We start from the raw sequence: 27,259 nt of genomic DNA, 5'->3' as shown, positions 1-27,259 counted from the left end.
AAAATCAGTTGATATGGTATAATATTAATTATCAGTGACTGAAGAGTTCCATTTATTCAGTAATAGTCTGGAAGACAGTGTTTCATCCATGGGATTTAGAGATTCCTTTAAAAGTAAAAATCTTAAACCATTAAAAATCAAAGTTCACAGTGATTTCTAAATGAAGAGAAAATCTTTTATTTTGCCCAAGCGCTATGTATTTTAAAAAGACACGAGTTTGAAGAAAATTATACCTTCAACAACTTGCAAACTATTTCCAATTTAGCCTCTCCTTTCCAGCGATATATATCGTGTGCTCAGTATAGATTACCTGAAATACTGAGTAATTTAAACATACAAAATGCTGTATTTAATTGCAGGCAATTACCTGTAATTCACAATGATGTAAAGTGAAAATTACAATTTATTTGGGCACAAGAATTAGAACAATAATGCTATGCAATTACTGAACAGCAGTATTTTATTATTTTACGTGATAGGATTCTGTAAATTGTTCAGGAAAGGAAATGCTTTTGAAATACATACGCCAAGATTTTCCAATTTGCATCCCAAGTGTACTGATTTTCTAGGTTCATGAATGAGAAAACTCACTGGATCAAGCTCCAATCAGCTTCTTGTCGAATTACGTGTTTCGATACTGAAATTCCGCATTGTCAGAAGGCAATGGTTGCTGGGATGAGTCCGACAGACCGTCGCAGGCGAGAATATATGCTTTTCTTTTGAGTCTTGTGGGTGTTGGGGTCACGGGGAAAGAGGAGTTAGAGGCAAGGGGAGGGCAGCAGCTTTCAATGGCCAATCCTAGTCGCCTATTTCTGCCCTAGGTTGGTGCTTATGGAGGCAGTCTGCCACTGCTCTTCCATTTTTTGCCTTGAAGGAAACTATTTTTAATCAGTTTGTTCAGACTTGTTAAGGCATACCTCTAGAGAAGGTGGGAGTTGTAGACCAGAGGTAGGCACACCACACTATGCCACACGACTCCTCCTGCTGTGAAGATTATCACAGGTACGCGGGATGGTGATGAGTTAATGTCTGGAGTGGACTTCTTCATCAAGCGCTTAAGTAGGAACAGGAGAAGGTCATGCAGCCCCTTGATCCTGTTCCACTATTCAATGAGGTCATGGCTGGTCTGTGGCCTAACTCCATGTACCTGCCTTTGGCCGATATCCCTTAACACCTTTGTTTAACAAACCTTTATCTATCTCACATTTAAATTGACAACTGATCCTACATCCACTGCCATTTGTGTTCCAAACACCTACCTGTGTGTGTAGAAGTGCTTCCTAACATCCCTCCTGAATGGTCCAGCTCAATTTTCAGACTGCAGCCCCTTGCTAAGATTGTGAGAAGGCATCGAGCACTTCTCCAGGGTCAATTCGTCCAATTATTCGCTCTTCTCGCAACCTTCCTCACAGACCCCAGGGAGGGGAATATTGTGCCATAGAGGTACATGATGGTTTAAAGATGAACTGACTGCCAGGAGAGCAAAACCCAAGTTCTCCTGAGGTTAAAACTCAAGCCTTCCTCTGAACTCATGTATAAGTTTCAGAAGTCAAAAAATTGCCTGGTAGCAGCTTGTACCCATATTCTTCCAAAGTGTTTCCCACCGAGACAACTCAGAGTTAACATAGAGCATGTTCATGAAGAGAAGTATTGCATGAAGCATAGTGTAATGCAAAAGAGTGGGTTTAATTTAAAATGTCTAATTATAATAAAAATACACAAATGCCTAGGCAGGAGCATGTTATACATGTCTAGGGAGATGTCCATAAGTATTGGAGGAAGGAGGGGTTATGTATTCATTGATAGGATTAAATAGATTTCTCAGATCTAAATGGATATTCATTTTCAGAGTGCATTTTGCCTCATTCATTACTTCTGCTCAGACCTTATTTATTTTACTCTAGCCACACATAAGAAAAAACAAATTAGATTACGAGGTTGCACGGAGAGTGATTTTATCACAAAACATGCAAAAACATCCAGGGCAAAGTTAGCTTTAGGGGAGGTCCATCTTTCACAGCACAGTCAACTTAGACTTACTGCTCCAGAAAGATTACTCCAACTGTCTGAATGATCATCTTACTGACTGCAAACTCACAGTCACACATCTAGTGAAATCACAGTCACGAGCTCCTAAACAGATCTCTCCATATTCTTTCCTTGTTAGGTCAAGGAGAAAGAAGAGTGCTTGAAAATTTGAGCTTTGGTTTCATGTTCAGATTTTTTTTGTTCCCTGCATTAAAAACAAGGCGAAAAACAAACTATTTCATTGAAGATCATAAGATAAGGATTTAAAGAAACCTGCTAAAAGTGTAAAAGAACAAGCAAGCTAATAGTATGTGCTTCTGTGGTCTACAAAAGTAACTGTGAGTGACACTGTCATCCTTTGACAGCACTGGAATGAACACAATGGATGAACTTTCAAATCAGGGATCACAACTAAAGATGGTTGCAAGAGAATATTGTCATGTGGAACTGAACCAACAATATACAGCCCTTGGATGTTTAGTCCTTGTCACATAGCAGCTCACATTTAGCTTCAGAAAGGAAGTCTCCTGTTAAACATTTCAGGGAAAATAGGTATTTGTCTGTGGCAACAGGATAACAATTGGTCTTTAACTATTACTTTGTAATAAGACTCCAGTGAAATCCTTCATTGTATAAATCCAGATAATCTCAATTATTCCATTTAGTAGTAGACGACAACAAGAAAATAAATAGAAAGGGGAAAATAAAAACAAGGTATTGATATCAAAAGTTTAAAATGTTTTCCACTCTATTATACCATTACATAAAAGAAATAAACTGTCTTCCTACAGTGCAATGGTTGAATGGATTGATGTATAAACAGCATTTTTTTTCTACAGAGTTCTTTGTGGCCAGTTTTCAGATCCAGAATGCTCCAAGGAAAGAAACATACACCAATCATCTCTTTGACAGATACCAGAAGTTAAAACACAACTCTTGACCACTTTCGTGGCTGGCATAGTATGACCACATTATTTGTTAAATAAGATTTTCTACAAAGATACAACATATAAAAACTGTTAAATATATAACTTTAGGTTTCTCAAAATACATTTAATGATCCTGTTTTCAACAAATGTTACTTTCTCAGCTAATTTGATGTGTGTGTGTGTGTGTGTGTTGGTAGATGGTTGATTGAATTGTGACACAGGCTGCAGGTAGCCAGACATGCTCATTGCGAATGCTGTTTGACCGTAGCTACTTTTATGCTGGGAAAGGAAACACGAGCTGCAAATGTTTCACATTTAGTTCTTTTTTTTTCTGGTTGAAATACAATGTGACTTAAGAATGAGAAAGAAGTCAGCCAAACTAAACAGGAGACTAAGATGTCCTCCCAGCGTGAGTGTTCATATGTGTCTCTTTTGTGACGGGACATAGACTATTATTCTGTTTCCATGCTCCAATAGAACCTTTAGACATCTTACATCAGATCAGCTTTCCCAAAATCAGGAGTCCCTCTATTTTTTTCAACAAAGACTCTACCTGAGCCAGTAATGATTTATTTCAGCACTATGAAAAGCTGAAATCAAATCCTTCAGGAGCCCATTACAATTGAAATCAGTAAAGCTCATTCACAATGAAATAGTGTCCATTTTAACGTTCTCCTTTTGTTCTTTGGTCTATTGTTTTGCGAACAGGTAAAGATGAGGAAATAGATGTATAGATGTCAGAGAGAGTTACACAAATAATAGCACAGTGTCTTTACTATGGAGCCTTCGGTAACTCTTTAGTGTCCCACCTGAGGCAAAGATTCACTGCCTGTTAGGGGCTGATAAAATCAATTCAGTCTTCTGTAACAGGCTTTCTGAGCGGAAACATCAACTGGATAACAGCAATCCAACATTAGTTGAAAAGTAGTGACGAGAAGGGTCAAACATTGTCAATATTGCTTCTGTCCAAGCATAGCTCAGTATTCTACATTTACTGCCCCAGTTGTCCTAATAACAGAATAAGTGAAACTTTAGCTCAAGAGTTAGGTGAGAATATGTTGTTTTCACCAGTGTAGAGAAAGAAAGAGTTGAGGAAATAACATACAACAGATGGTAGTCCGCAGCAGTAGAATTTGATTCATATAAGTAGCTCACACAGAGTTCTAAGCTGCTCCTGCAAGGATTCTTTGTTGATGCATTTGTCAGGAGACCTGAAAGTCAATAAAAAAAGTGTGAAAACTGTGCTTTACAGTTATTATCTTCATTGCCTAACTACCTGCACAATCTCATAGGTATGCAAGAGCTTCCTCAAAGTTCCAAATTATTAAATGATTTTTTAAATAAGATCAGCATTATCTAACACTGAAAACTGTTAGAAAACTGTAACACATATTAAAAAACAGCCAAAATAGTAAATAGTAAGAATAGCACAGCAGTCAACTGAAATCTCCACTGCTGACATCAGAACACACATTAATAACTAGAAACAGTGATAGTTGTGTAAAGTTCTAAATAAATCTTGTCAACCTCATGTCTCTCACCTGTTTTACTTATAACTAGACATCTCCAGGTAACCAATGTTAGTTGTATTGAAAGCTAGCCTTCACATTATCTCAAATTAGGAAATAGTGTTTTGAGCCCGAACAAGAAGGAAATTGTTCACTGCTTGAGATTTGTCATTGCAATGTTAAGCACACATCTGAACATGTACTTTCAAGATCACACGATGTAGGAGCGGAAGTAGGCCAGTTAGCTAATTTAGTTTGCTCCAACGTATAATAAGATGATAGCTGGCCAGATAACCTTCAATTCCACTTTCCCGCCTTTTCCCCATAGCCCTCAATTTCCTTACTGATTAAAAATGTGTCTATCACTGACTTGAATATACTTCCATGTTCATGTTAAGAACAAGAATGGAGTGGCTGGAAGTCAGTGATTGTAGTGCTAATTCTGAAGCCATGAGAATTCAATGAGATTATGATCAATGATAAAGACTCTCAGAGCTGTTTCCAGCTCCAACTAAGTGTATTCCAATGGTGGGACAGTATATACTCAAGGATGGTCACGGAAAATGCTGGCAGTTAAGTATAAATGTATAAGTACGACTGTACCAGGCTGCTGTGTGACTGATAAAACAGGTCTGCCAACAATGGCACCAGTTTCCAGGTGTTAGTTGAAGAGGATTCTGTCATGCACCATTTCAATCCCTAAAGCACAGGCAAATTCTCCATTCTGTTTCTTTTCGTTTGTTGACCCTTTCTGGAGGAGCTTAAGGGTCAACCATATTTGTGTGGGATTAAAGTCAGATGAATGTCACATCAAGTAAGCATTAACAGGTTTTTATTACCTCTAAACGGTACGAGTGACCAAATCTGATGACTTTACGATCAGCTTTTGTGGTTTCAAAATTTAACTTCTGAATTTTTAAGATTTACATTTAAATTCTCAAAGTTCTTGATGGAATTGTAACTCATGTTCTCTGACCAATTGATTCAGGTCTCTTATTTATGAGTATTTTTGGCTCTTAATCAAGTGATTTAAATTCAAACCTCAAATGTTCACTGAAACTCAATCTCAAATTCCCTGACTGTAATTGTTTAAGTGTTTTCACTAAACTGCAATCTTCTATCTTGGGAATAACAGAAAATGGGTGAACCAGTCCACACCCTCCCTCCACTGTAGCCAAAAACAAAGTCCTATAATGTTTACTAATGATCCAGTCAATTCCATCATTCTAACTAAATAAATAGTGTCAGACAGAAAAGTGTGTAATGAAACAATTGAATTAAAAGTCAAAAATATTTTCCAAATTCATCATGCCATGTTGTGAAATGCTGAGGGTTATATTGCTTCACCAGAAATTTATTTATTACATTTGTTTTCTCTTTTTTTCAAAAGCCACATTGATCACAAAGCAGTAGCATTTTGTGACTGCAACAATGCAGTTCACATGAAATGGAAGGAAAATGTCAAATGTGGATCAAAAATAACATCTTGTACCATACAGTTGTTTTATTTCAAAGCAACTTGAATCAAACCCAGGTGACATACTTATTACAAAATGTGTAATGTTCCCAGAATGTGCTCATGTCTTTTTTATGTGAATATATCATTGAAGCAACTGAATACCATATGATATCAAGGGTGAATATTGGTGTGCCGAATAAGTAGCAATTAAGTTGGTTCTAAGCATTAAGGTCTTTTCTGTATCTCAAAAGTGAATCAAACTTGAATTTAAATAATAATAATTTTCCTTTAAAAGTATTCTGGTCATTGGTGACTCAGCTACATCTACAAGGAATTTACAGAATCTCTAAATAAATCACTCAAAATTCCTTTGTGCGATTGAAACATATAAAATCTTAATCATTTTTCTAGACCAAGGGGCTACTTAAAATAATCAACCAGCACAAGAGATCCTGCATGCATTACCGTCAGTGATTTGAGCGTTAATGTAAAGACTTTAAGAAAGAAAAAAGGAAGAACTTGCATTATGAAATCTCTGAAAAATTTAGCATAGGGGATGTAAATAAAAGAGGTTCTGTTTTATAAATATCCTTTTTTGAAAAACCTTTCAGTGGTTTGATTTTTTAAGAAGGCTTCAACTGCATTATGTTAATTTATAGCTTAAGCAATTGACCATAGGATATATTTGCAGAATTGGGCCATTTGACTATCGAGTCTTTACATCCATTTGATCATGCCTGATGTGTTTCTCAACTTCATTCTTTTGCCTTCTCTCATAACCTTTGATCCTTACTAATCAAGAACCTGTCAATCTTTGTCTTAAATACACTCAATGACTTGGCCTCCACAGCCTTCTGTGGCAATAATTTCCATAGAAATTCCTCCTCATCTCAGTTCTAAAGGGTTGACCCTTTAGATTCTGCCCCTGAGTCCTGTTCGCCTACAAGTGGAAACATCTTCTCCATGTCCACCCTCTCGAGGTCTTTAAGTATTCTGTAAGTTTCATTGAGACTCCCCCTCACACTTGTTATTTCCACTGAATACAGATACAGAGTCTTCAACTGTTCCTCGTATGACAAGTCCTTCATTCCCGGGATCATTCTTTTAAACCTCCTCTGGAGCCCCTCCAAGGCTAGCACATTCTTTCTTAAATACTGGGCCCAAAACTTCTCACAATATTCCAAATGTGGTCTGACCATAGCCTTATTTGGCCCCAGCAGTACGTCCCTGCTCTTGTATTCTCTACCTCTTGAAATAAATGCTAACATTGCATTTGCCTTCCTAACTGCCAAATGAACCTTTGTGTTAACCTTAAGAAAATCCTGATCTTGCACTCCCAAGTCCCTTTGTGCTTCAGATTTCCAAAGCTTGTCCCCATTTAGAAAAATGTGCCTCTATTCTTTCGACCAAAGTACAGAACCTCACACCTTCCTACATTATATTCCATATGCCACTTCTGTGCTCACTCTCCTACCCTGTCCAAACCCTTCCACAGCTTCCTTGCTTCCTCAACACTACCTGTCTCTCCATCGATCTTTGTGTCATCTGCAAACTTAGTAACAACGGCTCAGCTCCTTCATCCAGATCATTAATGTGTGACGTGAATAGTTGTGGTCCCAACACTGAACCTGATGGAACTCCACCAGTCTCTGGTTTCCATTCTCACCCTCAGCCTTCTACATTGGTAGATATGAAAGGTTTGGCTATGTCCTATACTGAGCAGCAAAATATGGGCTTCCGTTAAAAATAAAAATGAGAAAAAAACATTGTTTCCTGTTTTTAATGAAATATTCATGAGAGCATGTGATTGTGTTCCAAAAGACTCACTGTGAGTAATACCATTTTTTTTTGGACACACGAGAAAGCGGTAAACAAATCTGATGTCCTTGTAATAATGATCTACAAGCCATTTGACTCCGATAAGGTTAAACCAGTCTCTCAATCCATTTGTAGAATGCATGATTCCTACGACAATGACCTAGTATAAGCAGTGAAGTTGATTAAGGCCCTAAAAGTGCTGGTGAAGTACAGTAAAAGTCACCATACATCCTATCAGATCAGAGGGCTGCTCTGTCATTAGAGAGAGAAAACTAGGGGTGGTTTAACCTGAGGGTCACCACATCTCAGGTAAGGAGAGAGAGGCTGAGAAAGAGAATACTTCATGGTAAACTCAGCTGGTGTGATTATTGAAACCACAGTGTTGGTCTTACTGTGCATCATAAACCAGCTATCCAGACAACTGAGCAAATTAGCCCCTACAGTGGCACAGCAAAGCAAGCAGCGTGTTTATTTTGTAGGGAAGGCAATCCTTCTGGCACACAATTTTCCTTTAATTGCTAAGTGGTAGAGTGGGACTCCGCCTGCCTTGTGACACTATGCTGCCAACTTGTACTTGCTTCCTGTTCTACCAATGGTGCTAGGACATTGGTGTATAGTTCCCCTTTGTTCGTCCCCGGATTTGCCAAGGATAATATGGCAATACCAATGGAAATGTAACTTCCACAGACAGAGAAGCAAAATGTTCATGCATATTCCCATTACTACCTGGATGGCCTTGACAATAGAACCAATGGATGTGGTAATGATTGGCTACAAATAACTTAGAAAGACATCACTCATCGGAGTTTAAGGAGGCTCAGGGTGAGCTTTGAGTGAGACGAGTCAACCAATCCAAAGTGCCCAACAGAGTCAGTCAGTTGTCCACTCTGTGCTATCAGTGAAAACAAAACGTGGTCACTGCCTCAGCTTTAATGCTACGTGAATTTCTAATTTGTCGGAAGGAACATCTCAAAAGTTAATCACTGCTCCTCCACCTGATTCTATTGCAGTGTCACTGTGTGGAGAAGAGCTTGCTGCAGCTCTTTATTACCCCCATGCTGTTAGACCACCCTTACTTCCCCTAAATGCTAGGTAATCACTGCTGCACAAATGCTGCTCCTTACAAAATCTTTGTAAGTCTCAAATCTTTTCATTCATGCCTAACAGATTCTCCTGAGAAACTCCTGGTCTAAAACTTAAATTGTGCCTCCACAACTGTTAATACTATAAGAATTCCTTATTTTAATGGTCTTTTAACAGGGCCACAAAATTAAATGGACCATCTTCATTTCTCTTCCCTGTTGTTATATTTGATGGTCAGAAATGCTGAAGAGTGGTGGAAAACAAGGTTATTTTGTCAGTTAACAATTTCCCAACATACCAACACTTACTCAGTTGTGAAGAAAGGGCTCATATTTTGCAGCACATTGTATTTCTGCAGGACTTAAGATGGCACTTCAGAGTCCCTGGTGCGTCCCAGACAAACCCAGTGGTCAATTTACACACAAAAATACCTCACTAACTGCAATACCATACATGATTGGATAAATGATTTTTATTAAGACTGCGAGAATTAATGTTGCCGGGATCTCCTGCCCTTGTGCAAATAGTGTAAATTGAATATTTTATGACCACTTATACAGATAAAAGAAAACACTTCTGGCATTTGTCTTTATCTTGTATACAGGTCTTCCCACTAAACATTGCATTTTCCTTGAGGAGACAACGACAGACCTATCACAATTTGCTTATCATTTCATTTTCAACCTTTACTAATGATTTTTTTAAATTCAGTATAGTCACATTTCTAACCCCACAGCAAATAATATTAAAAAAGGCAAGATTTGCATTTGTGTAGAAAGTTTAGGGTGTTCTAATTCCACTTGACTGACAGAAGATAGCACCACTGTAAACATCAGCCTAGGCACATGCTCAGGTGTATGGACTGGTCTTGAATCATAACATTCTGATTCAGAGGCAGTGTGCTACTACTCAGCCAAGGGTGCTGTGTCCTTTTGTTTTATTTAGATTCATGAGAAATTGTTGGTTGATCCTCTGTTGTTCAAGATTTTGATCTGATATCTCTTTCACATCATGAGAAAATCTTGGCGATGGATTAATAGTTTTACTGAGAGCTTATTAAAAGTGTGCTCCCTCTGAGCAGCACTGTCTGCACAGAACTCAAGGGGATTGATGCTCTGTAATGTAAACTCTGAATCCCATTGATTGAAAAAAGGAGGGATGGTTATACAATATACCAATATTCAACGTTTTCAAACAATACTAATTCATGGTGCTTTGCTGATATTTAACCTCTTCTTTGTTATTAATATTAAGAAACAGTATCTCAGAAATAGCACACTTGAGAGTCAGTACTGGTTATGTGTTCATAGTCCCACTTGATGAATTCTCAGCTGACCCTCCCATGCAGTGATGAGGATGAACTGTACTTTCTGAGGTGCCATCTTTCAATGAAATATTAAAGAAAGGCCATCTGCATTGTCATAGTTCATACAATATTCCTTAATGGGTATCATTTTATAGAAGTGCATGGACATTCTCTGTACTATCTTGGCAAATATTTATCCCTGGATGAACATCTTTAAAAAAAAGACTATTTGACCACTATCTCATCGTTGCTTGGAATGACCCAGCTGTGCACAAGTTGGCTGCTGCATTTTCTACATTGTTATAGAGGATACACTTCAAAAAATAATTAGCATAAATTTCTTTGGGACATCCCAAGGTAAGGAAAGGTGCTAGACAAGTGTTAGTTTTTCTTTCATATTATTCGCTGGAGTGGTGAGGGGTTGGGGGTGAGCATTAGAAATTTGACTTTAATAAACAGCAATCATCGAGATTAAAATGACATGATTGGTGGACAGTATTTGGATTGCCATTATTCTTTCCATGAATGTGCAATGCTCGTTGGAATAGTTGTACACAAGATAAAGATAAAGGCCAGAAGTTATCTTTTGATTTAACAAAAATTTTAACTACTCAATTTCGTCATGAGCTCAATAAATTTCCCTTTTTCATTTGAAGAGAAATATGTGAACCTTGTCTAGATTGCAGAGCCCTCTTGTGGTGCTTTCTGAGTCTTATTTCATTTCTGAATGGATTAATAGAAATAATTGAATTTGACAAGTTACAATAAACCTACTTAACTCTCAGTGGATCGTGAAAGCAAATTAATTGATCTAGTCCCAGCGGCTCTGGAAGCTACTAATTCCTTTTTCTGTACACTCCTTACTGTCAAATTCACCCTTCTAGTTCTGTCACTTATTCTGAATATCACAAGCAAAGATACGCCTGTGCGAGAAAAATTAATTTGGAGCACTATGATTTCCATACGCCTGTTAAACTGCTAGTTTTTTTTAACACAATAAAGCAAATATTAATTGGTTTTGTTCAATAATATGTCAAGTAAACACTAGATGATGCACTTTATGTCCTTTTTATGAAAGTTTATCATGCACAAAATAATAAATTCTAGCTTCTGAACAATTTTACATTTGTTGCAGTGAAGTCAGCAGCAATGTTTGGCACACTAACAGGGCATGAACAATGCATCCATAATCCTAAACTTTGAAAAGCATCCCTTATTGCACCAAGTGACACAAAGCATTGTAGCCACTGTGCAAATTCCCTGGAAAATGAAGGCTAGGCTTGAATGTATCATGGGGCTGACTAAAAGAAGACATCTTCATCAGCAAATTCCCTCAGTTTAGAACTCTTTCTTTTAAATACATTGGTGCTTAAAATGTAACCTTGATTGTTATGTTTCTTCAGTGATGAGAAGATCATCATGTAAAAATATTTTATATCAGTTCTGCACAGTTACCAACCATAGCCATAATCATAGAATTCCTACAGTGTGGAAACAGACTTTTTGGCCCAACAAGTCCACACTGACCCTCAGAGCATCCCACCCAGACCCATCCCTACAACGCACCCAATTTACACATCCCTGAACAATATGGGCAATTTAGCATGGCCAATCCACCCAGACTGCACATCTTTGAACCATAGGAAGAAACCAGAGCACCTGGAGGAAACCCACGCAGACAGTCACCTGAGGGTAGAATTGAATCCGGGTCCCTGGTGCTATGAGGCAGCAGGGCTAACCACTGAGCTACCGTGCCAGCCCTGGCATTCAAAATAAAATGGAGAAGTATAACATTTCAATGTTATTATGGCATTTCAGTAGCAGCATCTGTAGGAAATTTATACTGTATAAAATTGGGTTTCCTGCAGCGTACACTACACAACTCTACATGCAAATTGTATACAAATACAAGAATCATCGCCCAGGACAGCAGAGTGTTTAATCAAGTAAAGGAAATAAGGATGAGCTCTTGCAACTGCCATATCTGGGCACTTGTTCACTTTCTATATAGTAGGATATATTTGGAGTTTTGGATAATGTAGTGACTGTAAGATAAAAGGGAAGAATGATGACCTGTTTTAGAACAGGAGAGTCATGGAAAAGTGAATAATTAGGGCATGCCATTGACATAAATAATAAATACAGCTGGGAGATATAAATCTACAAATAAGTAAACACTAATAACAACACCAGGGCAGATCTTCTTTCTGAAAGTATAAACAAAACATATCAAATTATAAGAAAATAAAACAACTGTTCATGTCAGTGTTGATTAAAAGCCTAATTGTACTGATGTTGGGGATTAAATATTGTTACATTTCAATTAGAAAGCATCCTGCAATCAGGGGACTCATATAGATTTCATCTACAAGCTCTTTCCATCAGTCAAACTTAATGAAATTGTGAGTTGATACAGCATAATTTCCAGTTACACCAAAAGAATTTTCTTGTCGTCACATCAATTCACCCTGTAGAGTGTTTACAATAAATACTTTATTATTTGCTTGCAGTAAATGTAGAGAGGAACTTTGTTTGCTCTGAGTTGATCATGGGATGTAAATTTGTTCTTTTCAGCTAAAATCATGGAAATCCGAAAGAAAATGGTAGGTAGATTTACATTAAATATTTCAGTTTGTAATATGAAATGGCTAGTGCCTTTATTACAGTCTGACCAGATGCAGCAAACAATTTTTCAAAGTAAATTAGAATGGCTAACCCAAGTACTATTAAGACGGTGTTCTGTACCACCAATTTGGGGATCACATTCAAATACAAGTTTATCTCAACCACTCAAATCAGATTTTGATTTAGAGTAGGGATGAGGGTTTGGACGTGTTGTCTGACTAAAGAGGGCTGAATTTCTTTACTGCACCTATATTTGAATACTTCCACCAGCAGATGACTAAATACATTTGAGATAATTCTTACTTACTATTGAGAAAAATGGTGCTTACAGAATAAAATTGATGTGAATCTGTCATAATATGCAAATACAGAATAAAAATATCATTTTAATGAATACATGGATGCTACTCTTTAGATTGCAAAGAAAATTATTATTAAAAAAAGCACAGCAACTGTGATCCATTTTCTCCCTCCCTATTCTGTATCACAACTCTCATTAGTGACAACTTGATCTGTGAAGTGACCCCATATGGCCTGAGATGAATTTCTAATGGGTAACAATTCTCAGCACAACTAATTCAGCTCTGAGGAACTGAAGGAGTGGAGAATAGAGAATGCATGCAATAAAGTGGCTGGTCTTTCGAGGGTAGGCTTTGGAATGCATTATCAGGGCCAAGCCAGGGCTCCTGGCCTAGCAACACTGCTGACCTGCACCAGACCTGATTTAAGTGCAGTACTAACCACTGTTCCCCGACAGTGGAGCAATGTCGAGTCCTCCAGCGCTGTATCAAACCCCAGCCTATAAGCAAAAAGGCACAGTGTCAGGTCAATTTTTTTAAAAAACCGTTTCCATAAAATGTGCTAAATGATTTGTATTTTGCGCAGAAGAATTTAAAGTACAAAATATATTAGCAGCTCGTTTGTGATCATCGTTTGAAGGACAGCAATACACAGTAATGTACCGAGTTAGGTACAATACAGTGTGCTAGGCATATGGTTTATAACTACCAACCACTATTGCAATGCATTCTTACCTTGTCCCAACAATGACTTGACCTTGTTGGGACACAAGGCAGCGGTGCAGATGAAATTTAATGAATTCTGCAAGCAAATGAACTTGTGTTGATGACAGGCACCAGGATACAGCAGTGACAGAATCATTAGTCACACACACAGATACAGTCATTGCTATTTATTACCAACCTATTTCAGAATTCACCACTGTACATTGTATTTTACAGGTATGAAAATATTAGTTTGAATCTTCTTTTAAATAAATTATTTGCACATCCTGAGAAATGTTTAATTTGCTGATGAAAGATTGTGTGCAGCTATCTTTTCTGCCACTCTGAGTTTATTGTGTTCTATCTACATTAAAGGCATCATTAAAGGTATCATGAGTTGGAGAAACCAACAAAATGAGAGCATTATCTCCTTTAATCTGCCTGCTCTTCTGGAGAGGGTGTAGAAGGATGGGTTAGTAAATTTGCGGATGACACCAAAGTCGGTGGAGTTATGGATAGTGCAGAAGAATGTTGCAGGTTACAGAGAGACATAGATAAGCTGCAGAGCTGGGCTGAGAGGTGGCAAATGGAGTTTAATGCGGAAAAATATGAGGTGATTCACTTTGGAAGAAGTAACAGGAATACAGAGTACTGGGCTAATGGTAAGATTCTTGGTAGTGTGGATGAGCAGAGAGATCTCGGTGTCCATGTGCACAGATCCCTGAAAGTTGCCACCCAGGTTGATAGGGTTGTTAAGAAGGCATACAGTGTGTTAGGTTTTATTGGTAGAGGGATTGAGTTTCGGAGCATGAGGTCACGTTGCAGCTGTACAAAACTCTGGTGCGGCCGCACTTGGAGTATTGCGTACAGTTCTGGTCACCGCATTATAGGAAGGATGTGGAAGCATTGGAAAGGGTGCAGAGGAGATTTACCAGGATGTTGCCTGGTATGGAGGGAAGGTCTTATGAGGAAAGGCTGAGGGACTTGAGGCTGTTTTCGTTAGAGAGAAGAAGGTTAAGAGGTGACTTAATAGAGACATACAAGATGATCAGAGGATTACATAGGATGGACAGTGGGAGTCTTTTTCATCGGATGGTGATGGCTAGCACGAGGGGAAATAGCTTTAAATTGAGGGGTGATAGATATAGGACAGATGTCAGAGGTAGGTTCTTTACTCAGAGAGTAGTAAGGGTGTGGAATGCCCTGCCTGCAACAGTAGTAGACTCACCAACTTTAAGGGCATTTAAATGGTCATTGCATAAACATATGGATGATAATGGAATAGTGTAGGTTAGATGGGCTTCAGATTGGTTTCACAGGTCGGCGCAACATCGAGGGCCGAAGGGCCTGTACTGCGCTGTAATGTTCTATGTTCTATGTTCTAAAATGTTCATGCAACTGCACTTGCACCTAATTTAAAACAACAAACTTACATTGTGACAATAGTTACTGATCAGAACAATAAATTAGCATTAAAAAATTGCATTCATATGGCATCTTTCACATCCTCAGGATATCACAAAACACTTCACTTCAAAAAGAATTTCCTGGCTGTGTAAATATTGCTGTTACTGCAAACAACAAACTTCTGGCAGCCATTTTCTGAAGAAGGGTCTAGGCCCAAAACGACAGCCTTCCTGCTCCTCTGATGCTGCTTGGCCTGCTGTGTTCATCCAGCTCTACACCTTGTTATCTCAACTTCTGGCAGCCAGTTGTTTTCTCTGAACTAACATTATTGGAATAGATTTTCTAGTCATTGGCATACAATTGCTTGTGGGAGCTTACTGTCTTGTGAATTGGCTGTCACATTTCTTAGATTACAACAGAAACAGTCTGTACTTGAAAAAGTGTTTAGAGTCATTGAATCATAGAGTTGTACAGCACGGAAACAGACCCTTTGTCCATGCTGACCAGATATCCTAAATTAATCTAGTCCTATTTGCCAGCATTTGGCCTACATCCCTCCAAACCCTTTCTATTCATATACCCATCCAGATGCCTTTTAAATGTCATAATTGAACCAGCCTTCACCACTTCCTCTGGCGGCTTATTCCATACATGCACCACCTTCTGTGTGAAAAAGTTGCCCCTGAGGTCCCTTTCAAATCTTTCCCCTCTCACGTTAAACCTATGCCCTTTAGTTTTGGACTCCCGTATCCTGGGATAAAGGCCTTGGCTATTCATCCGATCCATGCCCCTTATGATTGTATAAACCTCTATAAAGCCACCCCTCAGCCTCCAACGCACCAGGGAAGATAGCCTATTCAACCTCTCCCTACAATTCAAACCTTCCAACCCCAGCAACATCCTTGTAAATCTTTTCTGCACCTTTTCAGGTTACACAACATCTTTCTATAGCAGGGAGACCAGAATTGAATGCCTTATTCCAGAAGTGGCCTAACTCTTCTGTACAGTGGCAACCTGACATCCCACCTCCTATACTCAATGCACTGACCAATAAAGGCAAGCATACCAAATACCTTCTTCAGTATTCTGTCAACCCCACCTTCAAAAAACTATGAACCTGCACTCCAAGGTCTCTTTGGTTTGCAACACTTCCTAGAACCCTACCAATAAGGGTATAAGTCCTGCACTAATTTGCCTCACCAAAATGCAACAAGGTCTTGTTGTACTCTGAGATAACCACCTTCACTGTCCACTATACCACCCATTTTGATGCCGTCTGCAAACTTACGAACTACTCCTCCTATATTCACATCCAAATCATTTATATAGATGACAAAAAAATCAGTGGACCCAGCACTGATCCTTGTGGCACATCGCTGGTCAAAGGCCTCCTGTATGGAAAGCAACCCTCCATCACCACCCTCTGTCTCCTACCTTCAAGCCAATTTTGTATTTAAATGACTAGCTCTCCCTGGATTCCATGTGATCTAACCTTGCTAACCAGCCTACCACGTGGAATCTTGTTGAAAGCCTTGCTGAAGTTCATATAGATGACATCCATCACTCGGCCATCATCAATCTTCTTTGTCAGTTCTTAAAAAAACTCAATCAAGTTAGTAACATATGATTTCCCAAGCACAAAGCCATGTTGACTATCCCTGATCAATCCTTACTTTTCTAAATACATGTAAATCCTGTCCCTCAGAATCCCTTCCAACAATATGCTCACTACTGATGTAAGGCTCACCCTGTCTATAGTTCCCTGGCCTTTACTTATCACCTTTCTTAAATAACAGCACCACAGTCACCACACTTCAGTCTTCAAGCACCTCAATTGTAGCTATTGATGATACAAATATCTCAGCAAGGGGCCCAGAAATCATTTCCCTAGCTTCTCACAAAGTTTTTGGATACACCTGATCAGGTCCCAGAGATTTATCTAACTTCACAAATGTTAAGATGTCCAACACCTCCTCCTCTGTAATATGGAAACTTTGCAAAATATCAATATTTATTTCTCCAAGTTCTCTAGCTTCCACATCCATCTCTACTGTAAATCCTGACACAAAATACTTGTTTAGTATCTCACTCATCTCCCGTAGTTCCACAAATAAGGCGGTCTTGTTGACCTTAAAGGGCCCCTATTCTCTTCCTAGTTACTAGTTTCTCCTTAATATATTTGTCGAATCTCATTGGACTCTCCTTAATCCTATTTGCCAAAGCCATCCATATCCCATGTTTGCCCTCCTGATTTCCCTCGAGTACATTCCTATCATGTTTATACTCCTCGAGGAATTCATTCAATCCCAACTGTCTATATCCGCCATATGTTTCCTTCCTTTTCTTGACCAGAGCTTCAATTTCTCTAGTCTTCTAGCATTCCCTATACCTACCAGTCTTCCCCCCCACACTAACAGGAGCACACTGTCTCTGGACTCTCATTATCTCATTTTTGACGACCTCCCCCTTTCCAACTGTCCCTTTACTTGCAAACAGCCTTCCCCAATCAACTTGTCAAAGTTGGTCTCACTCCAATTTAGAACTTTAACTTTTAGATTAGGTCTATTCTTTTCCATAACTATTTTAAAACAAATATAATTATGATCACTAGCCCCAAAGTGCTCCCACACTGACACCTCAGTCACTTGCCCTGCCTTATTTCCCAAGAGAAGGTGTAGTTCTGCTCTTTTTCTAGCAGGCACATCCACATATTGAATAAAAAAAATCTTGTATCCACTTAACAAATTCCTCTCCATCTAATTCCATAACACGATGACAGTCCCAGTATATGTTTGGAAAGTTAAAAGTCCTCGACCATTTCAAACTTATCATTCTTACAGATATCTGAAATCTCCTTACAAATTTGTTTCTCAATTTCCAATTGATTATTTGGGGGGCCTATACTATAAGCCCAATATGGTGATCATCCCTTTCTTATTTCTCAGTTTCACCCCAACAACTTCACTGGATGTAGTCCCAGGAATATCCTCCTTAAGTTCAGCCCTAATGTTATCCCTAACCAAAAACGTCACTCGCCCTCCTCTCTTGACCCTCATTTTATCCTTCCTATTGCATCTACTCTGTGGAATGTTAAGCTGCCAGTCCTGCCCTTCCCTGACCACATTTCTGTAATAGCTATGATATCCCAGTCCCATGTTCCCCACCATGGCCCGAGTTCATCTGCCTTACCTGTCGGGTCTGTTTCATTGAAATAAATGCAGTTTAATCTATCAGTTTTGCCTGTTTTGACGATTCGACTTGCTCCTCTTCTCAACTGTACCATCCTCAGATTTATCTCTTTTCTCACTATCTCTTTGTGCATTCTCCACCCCTCTACCCCACTGGTTTAAAGCCTCCCAACTGGCACTAGCAAATTTCCCCACCAGGATATTTGTCCCCTTCCAATTGCTTGGTTGTAAAAGATGTATTGAGTTTATGAATAGTACTACAGCAACACAAGTCATTTAAAAAAGAAGTTTTAGCTCACTGGTTGTGAACGTTTTGTAATATGCATACGTATAAGAAAAGGAAATCTGATCAGAACACCAAGGAGTATATATTATTATGCTCCTGCTCAGATATTACACTAATTGATGTATCAACAAGAATGCCAGTTATTTTAAGAAGCAGTTAACACTACTGAACACTTCGGTTACTATCCGTAAACAACCCAAAATTTGTCACAGCTACCTTTACCAACCAGAGATAATAGGAACTGCTGATGCTGGAGTCTGAGATAACAAGGTGTAGAGCTGGATGAACACAGCAGGCCAGGCAGCATCGGAGGAGCAGGAAAGCTGACGTTTTGGGTCTGGACCCTTCTTCAGAAATGGGGAGGGGAAGGGGGTTCTGAAATAAACAGAGAGAGGGGGAGGCGATGACAGAAGGTGGATAGAGGAGAAGATAGGTGGAGAGAAGACGGACAGGTCAAGGAGGCGGGAATGAAGCCGGTAAAGGTGAGTGTAGGTAGGATGGGGGTTGGTCAGTTAAGAGGGAGGGGCGGGTAGGTGGGAGGGAAGACGGACAGGTCAAGGAAGCGGGGATGAGGCTCGTAGGTAGGAAGTGGGCGTGGGGGTTGGTCAGTGAGGTGGGAGGAGTGGATAGGTGGGAGAGAAGACAGACAGGTCAAGGAGGCGGGGACGAGATGGGCTGGTCCTGGGATGAGGTCGGGGGTGGGGAGATTTTGAAGCTTGCAAAGTCCACATTGAAACCATTGGGCTGCAGGGTTCCCAAGCAGAATATGAGGTGCTGTTCCTCCAGCCTTCGGGTGGCATCGTTGTGGCACTGCAGGAGGCCCAGGTTGGACATGTCGACCAAGGAGTGGGAGGGGAGTTGAAGTGGTTCACGAGTGGGAGGTGTTGTCGTTCGTCATGAACCGAGTGTAGGTGTTCCACAATGTGGTTTCCAAGCCTCCGTTTGGTTTTCCCGATGTAGAGGAAGCCACATCGGGAACAGCAGATACAATATACCATATTGGCAGATGTGCAAGTGAACATCTGTTTAATGTGGAAGATTTTCTTGGGTCCTGGGATGGAGGTGAGGGGGGAGGTGTAGGGGCAGGTGTAGCACCTCCTACGGTTGCAGGGAAATGTGCCGGGGGTGGTGGGGCTAGTGGGGAGTGTGGAGCAGATGAGGGAGTCGCAGAGAGAGCGGTCCCTCCGGAAAGCAGATAAGGGTGGGGAGGGAAATATATCCTTGGTTGTGGGGTCAGATTGCAGGTGGCGGAAGAGGCAGAGAATGATGCGTTGAATCTGGAGGTTGATGGGGTGATACGTGAGGATGAGGGGAATTCTGTTTTTGTTGTTATTGCGGGGAGTGGGTGTGAGGGCTGAGGTGCGGGGAATGCGAGAGATGTGGTTGAAGGCGTTTTCGACCACTGTGGAGGGGAAATTGCAGTCCTTGAAAAACGAGGACATCTGGGATGTCTGGGAGTGGAACGCCTCATCTTGGGAGCAGATGCGGTGGAGGCAAAGGTATTGGGAATGGGGAATGGCATTCTTGCAGGAAGGTGAGTGAGAGGAGATGTATTCTAGGTAGCTGTGGGAGTCGGTGAGCTTGAAATAGATATCAGTTTCCAGGTGGTTACCAGCGATGGAGACAGAGAGGTCCAGGAAGGAGAGACAGGTTTAAGAGATGGTCCAGGTGAACTTAAGGTTGGGGTGGAAGGTGTTAGTAAAGTGGATGAACTGTTTGAGATCCTCGTGGGAGCACGAGGCAGCACCGATACAGTCATCAATGTAATGGAGGAAGAGGTGGGCGATCGGGCCAGTGTAGCTGCGGAAGAGGGATTGTCCCACGTAACCTGCAAAGAGGCAGGCATAGCTTGGGCCCATGCGGGTACCCATGGCCACCCCCTTTGTCTGTAGGAAATGGGAGGAGTTGAAGGAGAAGTTGTTAAGGGTGAGGACGAGTTCAACTAAGTGGATGAGGGTGTCAGTGGAGGGAGACTGGTCGGGCCTGCGGGACAGGAAGAAGCGGTGGGCCTTTAGGCCATCTGCATGGGGAATGCAGGTGTATAGGGACTGAACGTCCATGGTAAAGATGAGGTGTTGGGGACCAGGGAATCGGAAGTTTTGGAGGAGGTGGAGGGCATGGGTGGTGTCACAGACGTTGGTGGGAAGTTCCTGGACCAGGGGGGAGAAAATGGAGTCGAGATAAGTGGAGATAAGTTCGGTGGGGCAGGAGCAGGCGGAGACAATGGGTCAACCAGGGCAGTTGGGTTTGTGGATTTCGGGACGGAGATAGAAGCGGGCGGCGTGGGATTGGGGAATGATGAGGTTGGAGGCTGTGGATGGGAGGTCACCTTTACCAACCAGTCTGGTTCAGGTATGATACTAAGCATTTCAGTTGGTGGTTCAACACCATGAGATCCAGGCACTGCAACAGGAAAAGTGTTACACATGTGCATCATTTTAGTATCAGCAAGTCATTATTAATTATTGTACCTTCTCCAGAGGTTGATGTAGGAATTGTACACAGCACTAATCACAAATTCACTCTGCTGGCTGATAAGCATGGAATAGCCAATTCGGAATATACAGGGCTGGAAGCCATCTGCTTCTAAAGACAATGTTCATGTATTGGAGAGGTCACTGCAATTCCTTGAAAATCCATCTCTCCTCACAACTGAAGGGGGAACAACATTCTATATTTCAAGGAAACCAAGATCTGTGTATGAAGCCAAAAATATAGGAGAACCCACCAATTGTTCTCTGTTGCTGAATATTTGGAATGTTAAACATATATTTAGTAAATGTCCAAAATAAATGCACTTGTCAGAAAGGTTTGTAGGTCTGACTGAGTGAAGCATTAAAGGTCTGAGTGTATGGTAAACAAATAGATCATTCCCTCGTGAGCATTATATTGAAAGCATAACATATCTCGGTAGACAAAGATCCACCAATTTACCATCTCCTACTGGGTGTCTGACCATCTTTATTTAGGAGGAACCCTGATGGCTCTTATCAGAACCTGAACATTGGTAGCTGCAAACATGATTCAAAAATTATCCTTCACTCAAATTGAATGTACTTTAATCTTCAGGGGTTGCGGAATCAAAATGAAATAATATTGTTTGAATTAAGCCAAGGAATATCCTTAAAAAAATTGGAAATACAAAAGTTCAATCGAAATGAAGATTGGTAGCTAACTATTTTCATTTACAATTTGAAATGGTACTGAAGTGTAGCAGCTCATTTTTGTTTAAATGGCTAACATTATCAACAAACATGCTTAGAATAGCGACTGGATTTGACAGCATTACGGTGTTGAGTGAAGATGCAGAGTTGCCATGGCTTGATCATTGATATCCCCCAGGCTCAAGGACAACTGATATTGTCTGATATTGTGTATCTCAAAACACTGCAGATCCATTATCCCTTATTTCATCACACTATTTAGAAACAAAAATAAACCATAAACTACTAAAACTCATTGCATTTCTGCATAAGTGGTGTATATTTTTAAGGATCCTGTTAGAGAGATTATCTCTGCATGATTACAATCCTGGACCCTTTAGGCCTCCAAAGTATACTTTATTGTGAAACATAAAACTCTGGCCAGAGATCATTATCATCACATTAGCAGGTGATGCTCAACATTATCTTGTGATATTCCTCTTATGTGCTGTTTTTACTGAACGATTAACTGACAAAATAAATGAGTAAATTAACACCATCTTTGTGTCAATGGAGAGAATAATTTCCTGAAAATGCATTACATTCGTGCTTGCTGCGATCACATACCTTCAGCACATTAGAAATAAAAGCAAGCTTTGGCAATTTGTCCCTTGAACCTGTTCCACAACTCAGTAAGATCACGGCTGGTCTCATCATTCACTTTTTTGCTTGCTCCTCATAATCCTTGACTAACTTGTAATTAAAAATCTAACTCAGCCTCAAATGTATTAAATGAGTCTGCCTTCACTGCTCTCGGATGTTGAGATTTTCAAAGATTAACAACCCTCTGAGAGAAGACATTCCTCAATCTCATTGGTAAACAGGAGGCCCCTTATTTTAAAACTGTGCTCAGTATTGCCCCAACAAAATCCCGAACATTTATAGCAAGGCTCTTCTATTTTTATACTTCCCCGCCCTAACAGTAAAATCGAACACTCCATTTACCCTCCTGATTACTTGCTGTACTTGTACGCTAATCTCCTGTGATTCACATACAAGGACACAGGCTCATCTTTATAGCAGCATTCTGCATTCTCTTTCCATTTGAATATTATACTTTGCTTTCTTACTACCAAAGTGAACAATCTCACATTTTCACATCTTACACTCCATCTGCCAACTTCTTCCCTACTCATTTAACCTCTCTATCCCCCTATGCAGACTCTCTGTGTCCTACTTAACAATTAGCTTTGCCAACTATCTCAGTATTATCAGCTCATTTAACTACAATACTCTATGTCCCTTCATCCAAGTCATTAATATAGATTGTAAATTGTTGATAATTAATATAGCTTATATTACAGTATTAGTTTTCTTGTCACTTTTCAAACTGTCTGACTCACAGCTGTAAATTGTAAGAGTACAAACTGCGTGTTTCGTAAATGACAGTAATTTAATTTAAAATTTAATGAAATTTATAAATCAGTCAGTTAATGATTTGAGTCTAAAGACTCCCTAAATGCGGCCCTGTCTAAAGCTATACTTTGTCAGCTACCTGTGAGAGTATCTAGTCACCACCAGCAAGGGGGTGAGATTACAGCTACAGCCTGACCAATACAGCAGGAACAAAATGATTGCAGTAATAGGCCTGGTGGTGTGTAGGAAAGATTAGAGGTAATATTATTAAATTGGCAACCGTCTTATTCTGATGGAGTGTTTAGCTTGCGAGGAATAATAAAAATAAAAATCAAATGGTGATTAAATGTGTAAATACTGAAAAATTGGCAGATATCTGCTGCCCCTAATACTGCTGAGATAGCCATTGAGAATGCCATTATGACAGGACTGCTGCTTCTGGCTTTTGAACACAAATTCTATGACACCTCCTCCTACTTCCCATTTGACATAGCCCAATACCAATCTTTCAGCTATAATTTCCCAAACCCTAAAAAATGTTACCTCTAGAGGTCTTCTTCTAAGGGTCTCCAACCTCATAGAATCCAACTTGTTCTATCTGCTTTATGAGTTCTGCAAACAGGACTGCCCTGGTAGCTCCTTGCTTCAGTCTATTCTTGCCCCAGGAACTCATTTCCTTCTATCATGTCTGTAATTTTTCTACCCACATTGTGTCTCTTTCAACGTGCATCAGTAACTCTGCCTGTTCTCAGTTCCATTTATCCCCGTTCACCACAAATGTCTAGTGCCTCTGTGTATTCTTTACTACCCAGGATGGACTGCAGGCTCTTCATTTCATCTTTCAACAGGGCCCAAACAGTCCTCAAGTACCATCATTCTCTTCTGCCATGCTGTACTGGCTCTTATATTGAACCACTTTCCTCTCAGTCCAGTCACTTCCTCTAAAGGACTGGCATACAATATGTAACCTGGAATAAGGGGCATGCACACACTCTACAGGATTCACTCTATAGCCAACTGTTGACGAAAATTACACAGAAATTGCTGGAAAAGTTCAGTAGGTCTGGCAGCATCTGTGAAGAGAAATCAGAGAACCCTGAGGAAGGGTCACCGGTCCCGAAACGTTAACTGTGATTTTTCTTCACAGATGCAGCTAGGCCTGCTGAGCTTTTCCAGCAATTTCTGTGTTTGTTTCTGATTTACATCATCCACAGTTCTTTCAGTTTTTATTTGTTGATGAAAATTGTCGTTTCTGTGCTTACGATGTTAAAATTGCTATGGTAAAAATGACTCAAAGTTCAGTGTTGATTGGTAGATCTCTTTTAGGCAAATCAGCTTTCAAAACTGAACTTTAAAATGTTGTGCCTAAGAACATAATTCATAGAAGAGGGTATGAAATGCAATCTCATCTTTAGACATGCTATAGACTAGGACGAACTGGTGATACATCATCATTGTTAATGCTTCCTCAATATAAAACACCAGCAGTGGAATTTTTCCCCAGGATTCAGAACTCTGCCATCAGGATCAAATGGGTGCCCAATGGCTGCATTTGCCAGGTGCCAAACAGAAGGAGTTATTCCTCATTAACCATCTCCATGCTCACCATCCTTCTCTCTCTCTGTAACTTGTTCCCAGCTCCAAGCTATTCAGTTGCCTGAGAACCAATCACACAGTTGGTGGTAAGCAAAAAAGTCTCTGTCATTAATATGTGTTCACCAGTCCATTGACCAATTAAAGTTTTGCCATAAAAATTGCATCCGTGTACACCCTTGGCCCCAAATCAACTTAAACATCAATTACTGCTTATTCAAACAATTATTTTCATGATGTTTACCATGTGTGCCAAGTTACTTGTTTTTTCAAAATTTACCATCACCCTTTCAAACACGAATTTCAAAACAGTTGTTTTGTTGTATTTCTGCCCTGCAGTTTCTAAACAATTGCAAAACTAAAAGACATAGACCTTACATCTCTGTAAATAAAGGCAGCACTGCCGGACTTCTAAAATGAAGCATATTCAAATTCTGCAAAAAACAACTTGTATTCCACTGAAAACCGCTATCAATTAAGACTAAATTAACACGGGTATAACTTTAAATGGCTAATGACAGCACCCCTGAGTACCACACAGGGGTGTGCCCAGTGTCAACTGTTCTGATGTAGCTGGTCCTGAAGGCCTTCTCCCTGAGTGACTAAGAAACCAGTGAATGGAGGAAATTCTCTCAATCACGAGACTGGCAAACTCTAATTATTGATTTAATCCCTTAATCATGGATATCTGAGGATCACAGGACGGTGACAGGTCAGTTCAGTTTACAAACATGTGTAGTGTAGAAAAATGGATTTTACAACAGATCTGTGAAATATTTTCAGAATTCCACGGAGTTTAGGATCACTTCTGACTTAAATGAGCTCATATATGCCCATTAATAGGGGTAAGGGGTCACGTTTTGTAAGAGTAGCTTGCTTTATGACTAAGAGCAAGAACAGGCAGGGAAACGCTGCTGAAAAGGGCAGGGAAGGTGGTCTGAAAAGCATATGTTTCAATGTGAGAAGTATAATAGATAAGGCAGATGAACTTAGAGCTTTGGTTAATACTTGGAACTATGACATTATTGTGATTACAGAGACTTGATGAAAGACGGATAGGACTGGCTGATGAATGTCCCAGGTTTTAGTTGTTTAGGGTGTGATAGAAATGGAGGTAAAAGGGATGGGGGAGGTGCATTACTGGTAAAGGAGTATCTCACAGCATTGAGCAAGGATACATCAGAGGATTCATGCAGCGAGACATTATGGGTAGAAATCAGGTGAAATCTCAATGCTGGCACACTACAGGCTTCCCAATAGCCAGAGGGAGACAGAGGAGAGGATATGTAGACAGATTTTGGAAAGATATAAAAACAACAGGGTTGTTGTGGTGGGTGATTTTAATTTCCCAATATTGTTTGGGACTCAGCAAGTGCGAGGGGCTTGGATGGGGCAGAATTTGTAAGGACCATTCAGGAGGGATTCTTGACACAATATGTAAATAGTCCAACCAGGGAAGGGGTTTTACTGGACGTGGTTTTGGGAAATGAGCCCGGCCAGGTGAGTGAAGTTTCAGTGGAGGAGCATTTTGGCAGTAGTAACCATAATACCATGAGTTTTAAGATACTGAAGGATAGAGATAACAGTACTCCTTGGTGAGGGTGCTAAACTGGGGGAAGGTGAATTACGACAATATTAGGCAGGAACTGGAGAATTTTGACTGGACACGGCTGTTTGAGGGTAAGTCTACATCGGACATGTGGGAGTATTTCAAATAGCAGTTGAAAGGAGTTGAGGAACGGAATGTTCCTACAAGAATGAAGGATAGGATGGCAAATTACGTGGACCTTGGATGACTAGGGATGCTGCTATGACATTGGTCAGAAAGAAAAAGGAAGCATACGTAAGGTCTAGCGGGATGGGAACTGATGAAGCCCTTGAATTATATAAGGAAAGTGGGAAAGAACTTAAACAAAGAATTAGAAGGACTAAGAAGGGTCGTGAAAAATGATTAGCAAACAGGATTTTGGCGAATCCCAAGGTTTTTTATACAGATATAAAAAAAACAAGAGGGGGCCAGGGAAAGGGTTGGCCTAGTCAAGGATGAAGGAGGGAATCAATATGTGGAGCTATAAGAGGTGGGTGAGGTCCTAAACAAATACTTTGTGTTGGTATTCACTGAAGAGAAGGAATTGGTGGAGGATGATCTCAGGGAAGAGAGTGTCGAGTTTCTAAGCCAAGTTGCCATTAAAAAGGAAGACATGTTGTGCATCTTAAAAAGTATTAAGGTAGATAAGTGCCTTGGTCCTAATAGGATCTATCCCAGAAAATTGAGGGAGGCAAGAGAACAAATTGCTGGAGCACTGACAGACATCCTTGTATCCACTTTGGCCACAGATGGGGTCCCAGAATACTGGAGAATAGCCAATATTGTCCCACTGTTTAAGATGGGTAGTAGGGATAATTCTGAAAATTACAGGCCTGTGAGTCTCAAATCAGTGGTAGGGAAATTATTGTAAAAGATTC

The 27,259-nt window shown here is 40.1% G+C and overlaps 1 protein-coding gene across 1 annotated transcript in view; it reads right to left on the bottom strand.

The window, feature by feature from the left end:
• Positions 1-2,758: 2,758 nt before the first annotated feature.
• The window catches only part of tafa5a (TAFA chemokine like family member 5a), a 558,406-nt gene continuing 533,905 nt past the window's right edge, over positions 2,759-27,259 (bottom strand). Inside the window, exon 4 of the mRNA XM_048610455.1 lies at positions 2,759-4,168. Within this exon, the coding sequence (XP_048466412.1) occupies positions 4,160-4,168 (9 nt within the window). The 3' untranslated portion in view covers positions 2,759-4,159. The remainder of the gene's footprint in view (positions 4,169-27,259) is intronic.

Source organism: Rhincodon typus, chromosome 22, assembly GCF_021869965.1.
Source record: "Rhincodon typus isolate 14 chromosome 22, sRhiTyp1.1, whole genome shotgun sequence".
Taxonomy (NCBI): Eukaryota; Metazoa; Chordata; class Chondrichthyes; order Orectolobiformes; family Rhincodontidae; genus Rhincodon; species Rhincodon typus.
This window is presented reverse-complemented; position numbering and strand designations above follow the sequence as displayed.